The sequence below is a fragment of the Drosophila suzukii genome, chromosome 4 (assembly GCF_043229965.1).
Source record: "Drosophila suzukii chromosome 4, CBGP_Dsuzu_IsoJpt1.0, whole genome shotgun sequence".
Lineage (NCBI taxonomy): Eukaryota > Metazoa > Arthropoda > Insecta > Diptera > Drosophilidae > Drosophila > Drosophila suzukii.
Genome location: NC_092083.1, coordinates 274,707 through 286,646, shown reverse-complemented (window position 1 = coordinate 286,646; position 11,940 = coordinate 274,707). Strand labels below are relative to the sequence as shown.

Sequence of the window (11,940 nt, the reverse complement as noted above, 5' to 3'; positions counted from 1 at the left end):
TGATCCAGTTTTATGGCAAATTTTTTTGGTTAGTTGATTTAAAATTAAAGGCAAAGCCTCCTCAGTGATAGATCGCACAGGATGTTTTAAGGGATTGCTTAACAACTTCCTAATGGTTTTGACTTTCTCTGGACTAAAGGCAAGTACTTTTAGTTTGGTAGCGAGATCGATGAGACCCCGAGCAGCTATGCTTGCCGCTTGTACCAGTAACCTCGAATAATGTTTCTAATCCGTTGAGAGGGCTGCTGCATCCTCTTTCTGGCCTCATGTGCCTTTTAAAGAAAATGTAATTTTGGAAGTCCATCCTATTTCCTTTTCGGGTCTACTTTTTTTCGTTTCCAATTAAATTCAAGAGTACTTGTCCATCCATACTGAACTTCTCCATTTTTCTATTGCAATTTTGGCAAAGTATCGAACAATTTACGGAAAACATTCGCATTTTCTCCTTTAAACGAGATTCATTAATTTAAAGAATACTGTCGAGAATGTGCTCACAAATAAAAGCAAGTACGGCGCTCAGTTTGTCACGGCCGTACGTTTGTTGCGCCACACCTCTAACAGGGCCGCATTGCCAATCGAGAAGTTTTTATAAATGAGAAGTTCATATAAATGAATATCCATTTCAAATTAAATGGATCTACATCTTGACGTTTAAGAGATATTTATTTTAGTTTTCACTAAAAAATTTGGGTCAACGGATACACGTGTTGTTCGCTTGCAGCAGCTGAGTTTGACAGCTGTTATATTAAAAGTGGTCTGTTAAGTTAACATTTCCGTTTTGGAAAATAACAGTTTGATCTACTCTTAATTCGATAACATCCACTTCTCGCATTTTTGAATACTTGTAATACTTAAGCCTAGTACTCAGATCTGCTAAGACTTTCACTAGATGAAAAATCGTATTCTTTGTAGTGTGACTTAAGTTTTTAAAGTTCACCCGCAATGCATGTAGCATGGTCTTACTGTCAACCAGATGGGTCTGTTGACAAACGGAAAACAATTCAATGCAGCTTTAATTTTATATTTTCAACCCGCTTTTGCACGAACACCCCCAAAGATTACATTTCTTATTCTTTGGGCCGCGGCTAACGGTGTTCATTGAATTTCACTCGCTAAAGCCTACTACTCACATCGACAAAAACAGTGAGCAAAAGGCAAGTACGCGGCTAACGATTTTCGTCGGGTCTGTTTTTCAGCGCGGTACTCAGATGGGCTAAGGAAATACTAAAAAAAAAGATTTAGCGAGTGAACTTCGATTGACGCCGTTAGCCGCGGCCCAAAGAATAAGAAATTTAATCTTTAGCGGTGAGTGGAAAAAAAGTAGGTTCTGTCCAAAATAACTTTGTTACGTTGTACTAATAACCACCTGTAATGCAATCTGCGAAGAGCTCTCCATTAATGAATCGCTGGACTCCACCACCAACAGCCACTTGGCAGCTAAAGCGGAGATTAAGGATGGAAAAAGACGCCCGCTGAGGGCAGTTGGGGGAGCCATTACCAGCCATTGCCAGGATGCTGGGATACTAGTCTTCCAACGGCTCGGAACTAGACATCGCTTTTCCGATGCTTTAACAGGCAATCATCGATGTAACATCGAAAAAACATCGATGTTTCTGCACCTTTACTCTAAACCCAGAAACTGATCTCATCTTGATAAGATGAATAAATATTGCTAGCCTCTTTTTTAAGGATATGACCAACCTCCAGTTTAAGTCCTTCATGGCAAGAAATGTCACCTGTACACAACGTACATTATTTATCTAAAGAAAAAGCTATTTGAATGCGCATACACTTCCCAAAATTGTTGCATAAAAACGGATACTCATACAGTCAGAAACGTTTGTGAGAAAGGTTTTACAAAGGCTTAAAAACGTCCAAATGGTTGAATCTTGTGAAAATTCTTGTGGCGTCATTGTTGACCCAAAATAGTCCCTATTCTATTTTCACTACGCTGGCCTAAATGGTAATGTCATCATTGATAAGTTTACTAATAGCAATGAAATAATCATTGGACGCTGAAAACATTCCACATGCTAGCCTTCAAATTGTGTTTAGTTTTGCGATGTTTAGCATTTTTTTCGAAGCAACTGATTTTGCACGTCTAAGATACACGCGTGAAAGAGAAAGCAATATGTATAATTATACCTGGATCTAGCGAATAAGCCAAACAATGTCGTGAAATAACACCTTTACAAGTATTGATACAAATTGCAAGCTTTTTATGACTAATGTGACTCATACCAACACCGATTTTAAGACAAGCTTAGTGACACAAAAATGACCTAGAATTACAATATAATATTTGTATCGTTTTATTTTGTTACGATTTAATGTACAGAATATTTTACAATAAAAGTTTTTCCTGAATGAATTATTTATTTCATTTTTGATTTATTAAACACCAACCATGCGTAGACAACTTCAAGATATTTGAAATGATATTAATTACTGATTTAAGCATGTCGTTTATACATTTTTTCGTTTTCAAAAGTATTCTATTGTCTGTTCTTAAAATTCTAAATTATTGTCTCGGAACTTACACTTACATTTTCTATGTATTTAATACAAGCACTACAACATGTAGAAGTGTAATATCAATATTGCATGCGTTAACCAGCACACATATACACAATATCTTAAATCTTTTATTTTATTTCAGGTGTTGGAAACCCAATGTACATTACAATATATATATTTGTTAATTTTTTTATCAGTTCATGAGTTCATTCTTTTATATTGTATGTCGAGTTCTGCTAAGACCGTTGTAACTAAGCTGGTAATTTTTCTAGTAACAGCACCTATTTTAATTTTGGAAAGCATACTTCATTTAAAGATTAGCTAAGAAATTCAGATTTTAAAATAATGTTAAATTATCATTTCCTAATTCAGGGGGTCAAACTGCATCAGAAAATAATACTAATCCCATTAGCGGCACCTTTTAAACCAGTATATGTAATAGAATGATTATCAGAGAAGATTTGTACTTGCGAAATTAAAATAAAAAACCTCCAAGTCGTAAATTTTTTTAAAATGTCGTAGTTTACTGGAAAATGGTAAAATAAAATGTATTTATTTAGATTAATGACCAAAAAGGTTTGGCCTTTAGGTTTAACTTGCCTTTGATATGTTGTGCTGGTGAACGCGGGCATTCTGTACGATTAATAATAAGTTATTACTATGAATAAGGTGAGTATAATTAAGGTTTTGGACTTGAACACCAGGTGATTTTAGATTGATCAAAGCTTTCAGTGGTACGCAGTTTTGATCTAGGTAACGTTTCACCAAGTATTATCATATTACACAAGTTATTTTCTATTATACTCTTTATATACATATGCAATAGTTTATAATAGGCCAATACAGTGCATTTTTTTATTAAAAGTTTGTATAATAGTTCGATATGTTAAATTTTACATGCATTTTTGCATAGATCATTTCTAGTAAGCTAGCTTAAACCACTCAGCTAAACTAAAATCGAAAATTCAAAAACTTTGAATAAATATAGGGATTAGCATATATTTGCAGCGATCTCCAAGTTACAGACATTGGAGTTACATAAGTTTTACTCTAAATTATTTTTAACGATTGTTGGCACGTGCTTAAAAAGGATATTTATGTAAAAATGGATATCTATATTATGGGCACAAAGCCGAACCAACGATCCAAAACTGAATATTTTTGTGAATGTATGTATTTGGTTTCATTAGTTTAGTGCTGATTGTATTGCATTCGTCGGTTAACGTACTTTAAGTAAATAAGTACAAAAGTCTAAATAAGATTAATTTTATTGACATCCCGTTTTGGTTTCAGGCCGAAAATATGTTTTTATTATTTCTTTATGTATCTGGAAAGTAATGTCTACTTATAGATCGTGATATGTTTTCAGTTAATGATTAGTAAACTTTAACTTTTAAGTAGGTACTTCCGTGAAAGTGGAATTGATTAGCATTTAAATGTTTAATATGGCTTCCGAAATTCGGAATTGATATTGACTGAATAGCCCATAATATCTTATTTGCAATTGATTGTTATTGGTTGGAAGCATTTTGTTAGTTGAATTCCAAACGTAACATTATCTAGGTACGTAAACATGTTATCTCTCGAAAAATATATGTATGCTATCTGACAAGAGTTTTTACACTGTGCTATTTTGCACTTTTCATAAAAACCTATCAGATATCGGTAGGTCTGCTCGAAATATGGTGTGCATCCTTATAACTTGTTGTATTAACTGAAAATATTACATGAAATGGCTGACAATATTAAAAGCCTGGTGAATTTTAAAATTTGGGCTAAACAGTGCAAAAATTGAAACTTTAACATTTGATACGCACGTCAGGCTTTATAATTTAAAGGGCTATATGTATATAAAAAACATATGAACTAAAAAATGCATTTAAATATTAAGCCTTCGGTTTTCTGAAATAGATAGTTCAATGTATTTAGTTGTGTTATTATTATAATTCTTTTGCAGGTATATAGAGAACGATAATGGCGCACGAACTAAATACTTGACCAAGCCCTCAATTTTCTAATATGTGAAAAGTTTTTTAAGACTTCTCTAAATTTTTTGCATAGTATTGACAATGAGGTTTAACTATTAACTAATTTACTGATTTACATTGACATCCAGTAGATACTGGACTTTTTATATTACAATAAAACCAATTTGAATAGCTTCAATTTAAATTCCTCGTAAATTAAAAAGTTTTGAAAAAGCCTTTAGTGGTAATAATGTCATGTGACATTGATTAACATTCAAATGTATTTACAATTTGGATTTAAATTTACTTTGATGAATATCAATTAAAAATAAAGAGACTAAATTTTTCCACAAACATTTTCAGGTCTCATTAGGTACAACAGATTCTTTAATAATAATCGTAATCGTATGATCCCAACTCAAATTCATCAGTTTCTGGTTTTTGTTCATTCAACATTTTTAGGTTATCATTATTCTCTAAAGATGTAAAATAATTGTTATCCTTTTGCTTACTGTAATGTCCGAGTACATCAAGTTGACGGCCTAACGTATTTCCAATAGATGTAAATTTACTTTGGTCAATTTCCTGTGAAGACTTTTTAAAAGGCCATGCCGTTAGTCCTCTAAGAATGCGATGGAAGTGGTCGTTAGGTTGCGGCTTTAATGTAGAACAATAAAAGACATTAGCTATGTACAATGTGCAACTTTGCGATTAGCAACTTTAAGATAAAAAGCAACTTGATGTTTTGATTAAAATAATTTATAATCTCTTTAACTCGCAATCCGATTACAATTTTACTGTATGTTCTTCTGCGTTATTGTAGGCATGTACTTAAATAACTAAATGGCACAACAACATTTTTGAAAAAGTGCATATGGGAATTCAAATTAATTAATAGCTTTACTTAATATTCATTTTTCCCCAATGTCCCTGACAGCTCAACCATTCTTAATTTTTACTTTTACACTTTCTTAAACTTCGGTACAAAAATTTTTGTTAGATTCGTTACCTAGTTTGCTGCAAGTGAGAGTAGTAAAGTAGTAGTAAAATCCTTACGTTTTGGTAATCCTTCAGGCCTAATCATAACTTAAATTGGAAATATTTGATATTGTAACGAATATAAACATATATTAGATAACATTTCACAACTTTCTTTTTGTTTACATTCTGTAATTCCTGGATTTACACACCTGCATCAAACTGGGTAACAAATCTAAAACCCATTTTTGTACACAATTTTCGTTATGTGTATTTTTAATTAACATATTACTGAAGCTCACGTAATGACGAAAAGGCCATGCCATCACCTACAGTGAGGGTCCGATCGTACCTTAAAATATAGTATTGCAACAACAAAAAGGATTGCATAACAAGACCTAAAAACATTAATTGGTTTGGGAGAAAGAGCAGTGAAAATTTAATCTGTTGGGCCCGTTAAAGATAAATGTCTCATCTCACAAGTCCTGTTGTATTCTTACTAAAATTACGCGTCAAATGTTTCCTTATTTTTGATGCTCCGAAAGTTATTCGTAAAATAAGATTTTGGGGGACTTTTTAAACCAAAATGATGGTGCTAAACAGTTTACATTAAGAAACTTTAGTTCTACCATTTTTGGAAAAAAACCTGCTAGTTTGGCGGGAAAACAACTCTAAATAGCAAGCTGCAGGTTTATGAAAGTCATCTAGGTCTACTAAAATGAAACCCGCATAACTTGAACCTAATAAAAAAACTTTAATTTTAATTTAAAGAGTCAAGAATTTTAAAATTGTTTAATTCTTAATTATTTAATTATTTACCTCATTTAGAAGGGATCGATTTCGCTCTCTGAAGTGGGATTTTCGTATTGGGTATGTCCTCGGAATACCAATGACTGAATGATCTCTTTCGGTGGAATCACTTGAAAAAAGCTCAGTTGATGGAATTTTTATGCGGGCGGCGCGATTATTTCCAGGAAATAATGTTTTATGTTCCTTATTAGCTAGACTTTCTTTTTTATTGTAAGAAGCGGAATTGCCAATGCGTCGAGTGGTTGCTCTGGCGCCAGTCCTATGTCTATTTTTATTACTTTTGTCGCTCCGAAAGTTTTGCTCATTTAGAATTGACATGCGATTAACGTCACTATATTGGTAACTATTTCCATCAGGGCTTCGATTTTCATCCATTAATATGGAATCAGATGGGCTAGCGGCTTGAGGATTATAATTCGATAGAACGCTGTTGATGTAAATTATTTAAATTGAGTATGTATAATTGTTTTATTTAATTTTAAAATTATAGTTACTTTTTCCCGTTAGCAATTTCTTTAAGGGCTGCAGCACGTGCAGCCAACTCCTCATCTCTACGTTGCTCTGTTAATTCCTTAGCTCTCTCAGTCCATATTAACTCTTTGAGCTTTTGAAAACTGCCTTGTATAGCAACTGAGTTTTGACTTTCTTTTGCATTATTGCCGGTACCATTTGGGACTCCCATATATCGATTTTTACTTGATCTGCGTGATGAGGAAGAAGCACCGTTTTGTGGTCGCGATTCAGCTCCGTAATACCGAGTTTGACTTGAACCTGGTCCAAGTTCAACCAATCTTTGATGGTGTTCAAATGGAACGCGTTGTGGTGCATTTGGCTCTCGGTTGACAACACGGCCAAATACGGGCGACCTGGCTCTTTCTCTCGCGCTCATTCTCAGTCTAACAACATTTAAAGGAGAAGAAAGAGAGGATATATACATATTCAGATAAGTAAAAGTATGAAATAGGTAACAAGAAACAAGCGTTCGCCTTTCTGATTTCGCAGATTAAAAATACATACGTTTCATTAGTTTGGAAGAAGAGTACTTTTGTTAGTTAGCTTAAATTAAATTTTATTTAGAATGTAAAACCGCTACTTATTTTTATCTCATTCACTCTAACGCCCACAAACGACTAAAAAACAAACCCCTGTAGCGCCCACATTTTTTAATATTTTGTAAAAATTTAAAAGAGGTTTTGTTCTTCTACCCATTTACAAATATTGAAATCGGACCAATAACTAAAGTTATCACCAAATATGGTCGCTATAGGCTAGTTGGCGCTAGAGGCTAGGTGGCGCTATAAAAGAAGAAGACAAGGGGCTCTATAGGCTAGGTGTGCTAGTGAAAAAAGCAGATCTGCATTAGGCATAATTCCGTCCCTCTCGCAATCCATTTAGCTGAGTAACGGGTACCTAATAATCGAGGCCATCGACTATAGCGTTTTCTCTTATTATACCCGTTACTCGTAGAGCAAAAGGGTATTCTAGGTCCGTCGGAAAGTATGTGACAGGTAAAGGAAGCGTTTCCGAGCCCGTAAAGTATATATATTTTTGATCAGGATCACTTGCCGAGTTGATCTAGCCATGTCCGTCTGTCCGTATGAACTCCGTGATCTCGGAAACTATAAAATGGCAGCTGGGATTAGGCATGCAGATTTTGGAGATTCCTGCGCAGCGCAAGTTTGTATCGTCAGCGTTCCACGTCCACTCTACCACGATACCACGATTTATCACTTTTTTTCGTCCATACAAATTGATCCGGCGTTAGACTCCCATGTTCAAATTCAAATTTTTTTAAATTGTTATATGTGACAGGTAAAGGAAAGCTTTGCAAATCGATACTAAGAATATGGGAAAAAACTAATTTAATTTATTTAATTTAAATATATTTAATTTTAAAAAACCAAATCAGCTATTTTAAAATAAGTGAAAGTGAATTGAGTTCTTCCTAATACCCTCCAATAATATTATTGATTTGCTCATAAAAAAACACCTATTTACCCAGTTACAAAACCTATAAACAGCTATTAGTCTTAAATTCGTCATTTTCATGGAAAATTCGTTTAAAATTATTAGCGTTTAATCATAGACATTTTTAGTTAACCAGGGTCAAGTCCAGTTCTTAAAAACACTTACGATCCGAGCATTCGTGAGTTCAATAAAAGCGGTTCCCAAACATTATAAGTAAAGGGGTCCCGGTACGTTGGTATTTCATTCGTGATTTCTGCAGCTCGGGATTGCCTTTTTGAAAATCTATGAAGCACAAGAAAAGTTTAAACTTATTTTATTTTCTGGAAAATTCCATTTTTGAACAACTTACATCCACATGGCACGAAGCTGTTCGCATGTTGGCTCCTGTGAGTTGAGGGAAAATGTTTTTGGCACAAATACTTCCCCAACTGTCCTTACACCGCCGGAATTTACGATATGTGCTGATTCTTCAGATTTAGCTCCGTTGTTATTGTTTAAATTTCTTTCTCGACTGCGAGCACCTAGATAGTTGGCATTTCCAAGCCTAATAGTTGCCAGAATTACCAATATATCAAATTGTATATATTTGATCTGCAAAGATATTTTTTTTTAATTATATATTTTAAGTTAAAACTACTACAACTTTAGTTGCACATCTAAACATTTTGTATTGTATTTTTAATACCGAAACTTAATTGATAACCACATTTTAATGTCCATCTTTTTGTTACCCAGCTGTCAAAGAGATAGACGGACAAACGGAAATTTGTTCCTTCTACCTGTTACATACTTTCTGACAGATACAATATACCCTTTTACTTACAGCGCAAGTTTTTTTAAAAGCAAAGTGACACTCCCACAACTGTGGCTCCTACAGTTTTATCGCTAGAATAAGGAATTTAACTAAAATGAATTGGTTTCATCAATCTACGGATCGTCCTAAAAAAATATTGCCCCGCCAACTCACCTAACGCATATACCTGTGAAACTATAAAAGCTAAAATTTTGGGATTAAGCATCCAGAATCTACTGATGCCTACACAGCCCAAGTTTATTTTTGTATCAAAAACACACTTAACCGTTACAATAATCTAGAGGCAGGCCGAAATAACAAATGCAAGTGGGCATTAGAAAAACTCATACTTTTAAGGGAGGATCTTCTGTAAGGTAGATCTTACAATTTAATTACCTTATACGCTTAAGGGATAAAATGTGATATCACTTGTTGTTGGGGTCAGGGGAAATCTATGGAGATGCTTGGATTGACAATAGGTAAACATTTTTTCCCGACCAATAAAATCATCTTTATCAGCTTCAAAAGTTGAAAGCACACATTTCCGACGAGGATGATATCATTTTTGCACGTATAATAATAAGAAACAAGAAAGGAAGTTAACTTCGGCAAGTCGAAGTTTGTATTCCCTTGCAGTTATAATTATTAAATTGAAAAATACAAAAAATGATATTCCCAATAGTATAAGATAATATGTCAAAAAACACCGAAGCTATAATTTGTTTCACATTATTTTTCCACTAATTTTTCGATCGTTCCTATGGCAGCTATATGATATAGTCGTCCGATTTTGATAAAATTTAATTTGAAATTCAAAACTAATTAAAAAATGTTATTTCCAAGCTTAAGAGGTTATGTGTTAAAAAACACCAAAGGTATAATTTTTTGTAATTTTTTTCCCGATTATTCCTATGGGAGCTTTAAGATATAGTTGTCCGATCCGGCTGGTTCCGACTTATATACTACCTGCAAAAGAAATAAGACTTTTGGGAAAGTTTCAGCCCGATAGCTTTAAAACTGAGAGACTAGGAAACTGCGTTGCAAACATCACATAACGTAAAACCTAGGTGGCGCTAGTAAAATTTCGTATGATACCGATTTTCTGAATGATTATATTGAGTTTGCAGTTTTTTGAATAATTCATTATTGTTTGGTTATAACATCTTAATGAATGGTCCGATTTGCGATTGGTCCGCATTGTAGCGATCCTACATATCCTACATACTTTCCGACTTAAAAATCCAGTTCATAAAACAATTTGTAAGCATGGTGGTATTACGTTATACGGCCAGTACTCTGAATAAAAGGCACTGGTCATGATAATACATTTCATGGGCAATAGGCATTTGTATATGAAAAATATACATATAATATTTAAACATCCACTTAACAGCTCTTGATTTAAATACGTACCAATATGCGTCTGCAATGCATTTTCGTGTTGTTATTTTAGAATTCCAGAATGGTCACCAAATGTATTATCGCTTCTCTTATTTGCATTGGAGTGTAATTTATTTTAGTGCGTGGTATTCTCTGTCATTTAAAAATCAAATGTTGATACGATATAATTATATTTCATAGAAATATAGTTAATTGAACATAAATCATGCAAACACAGGAAAATTACAATATAAACTAATCCAAATAGATGGATAATTTCTATTAAGTATTTGATAATTTGTATGCTGCCTGTTAAAAGTTCTGTAGCTATAGTTTGCTAATTAACTTAAAACTGATTACACAACTAATTAAACTTCTTTAAACTAACTAAATCCCTAAGCTATTGAGGCGTATTTGGGTACACTTTAAATTAATTGTGGCTTTAAAAATATTTTCAGTTTCTCCGCGATGGCTAAATTCACATGTACCCTTAAGTTGAAATGCTTAATTTACATTTTCTGACAACTTTGACTAACATATTTAAATAAAGTTCGTACAAACATTTGATTAATTCTTGTTTAATTTAAAATAATAAGGTTGTATTACAGTTTATAGCTACAACCTACTTCCCAATTTAAAAGAATCAACATCTGGTAAGCAATGTGCGTGTCCTACCAGAATGCGCTATCTTTTACACATTTTTTTGATATAAAGATATTTTTTATTTTTTACCGTGACTAGTTAAAACGTAACAGTTCTACGAAGCCAGCATTACAACTATATAAGAGAAAAATACGAACATTTACTGAACCTTCTATACAAACTTCGAGTAATAGGGGAGAGGTCTGTAAGTTGGGAAAATCAACTTTCTGAGATCTTTTCAAGTAAAAACACGGAAAACGCTATGGTCGAGTGCCTCGACTATCGGATACCCGTTACTCAGCTAAACATTTTTTTTAAGTCAATCGACAGGTACTGACGAGAACTACACATTTTAGTTTAAAATTGTCTAGCACTTAAACTGTGGGAACCACCGTTTTGGGCGGTTTGTGACAAACTTGAGTCTTAGTTTCCGAGCTCACAACGTTCACACGGACATACGGACATGGCCAGATCGACTGTGCTCGTGATGCTGGCCAGAGACGCTCCCTTCTACCTGTTATATACTTTTACTCTGCGAGTAACGAGTACAAATATATTTTTTTATATGTATAACGGGCTATAAGTATAATTTTTTAAAATTATATTTACATTTTAGAAGTGCTATTAAAAAAAACAATATCGTGCTAAAATGAAATCGGACATAAGTTACAAACTTTAATTAATGGTTAAACGCCTAGCTTATAATACAACTTTTTACTTTTTCCTTAAAAAGCACATTACGTCTAGGTAGTGACAGTCGACAAAAGTCTCGTTCGGAAAAATGCATTTCTTTGAAATTTGCGGAAATGTGACTTGAAATTTAAAAAAAAAACTGTTACAACTAATGTGAATCAAAAGAAAAAGTGTCCCAGCCTACAGATGTCC

At 33.6% G+C, this 11,940-nt stretch overlaps 1 protein-coding gene across 12 annotated transcripts in view; it reads right to left on the bottom strand.

Moving 5' to 3' along the window:
- The window catches only part of LOC108020352 (uncharacterized), a 67,449-nt gene that overhangs the window by 9,954 nt on the left and 45,555 nt on the right, over positions 1-11,940 (bottom strand). For 7 of the 12 annotated variants that reach the window (XM_065867330.2, XM_065867332.2, XM_017088539.4 and 4 more), the window contains 6 exons: positions 10,447-10,566; positions 8,590-8,831; positions 8,406-8,522; positions 6,767-7,168; positions 6,282-6,699; positions 2,289-5,141 (listed from right to left, as the gene is read on the bottom strand). The exons of 1 other annotated variant lie outside the window; for it this stretch is intronic. In XM_065867330.2, the coding sequence (XP_065723402.2) occupies positions 4,872-5,141; positions 6,282-6,699; positions 6,767-7,168; positions 8,406-8,522; positions 8,590-8,831; positions 10,447-10,467 (1,470 nt within the window). In that variant the 5' untranslated portion in view covers positions 10,468-10,566 and the 3' untranslated portion in view covers positions 2,289-4,871. Of the gene's footprint in view, positions 1-2,288; positions 5,142-6,281; positions 6,700-6,766; positions 7,169-7,838; positions 8,111-8,405; positions 8,523-8,589; positions 8,832-10,446; positions 10,567-11,940 lie in introns of those variants that run through there. 4 more of the 12 variants (XM_065867328.2, XM_070997208.1, XM_036817599.3 and 1 more) reach the window with 4 other exon arrangements.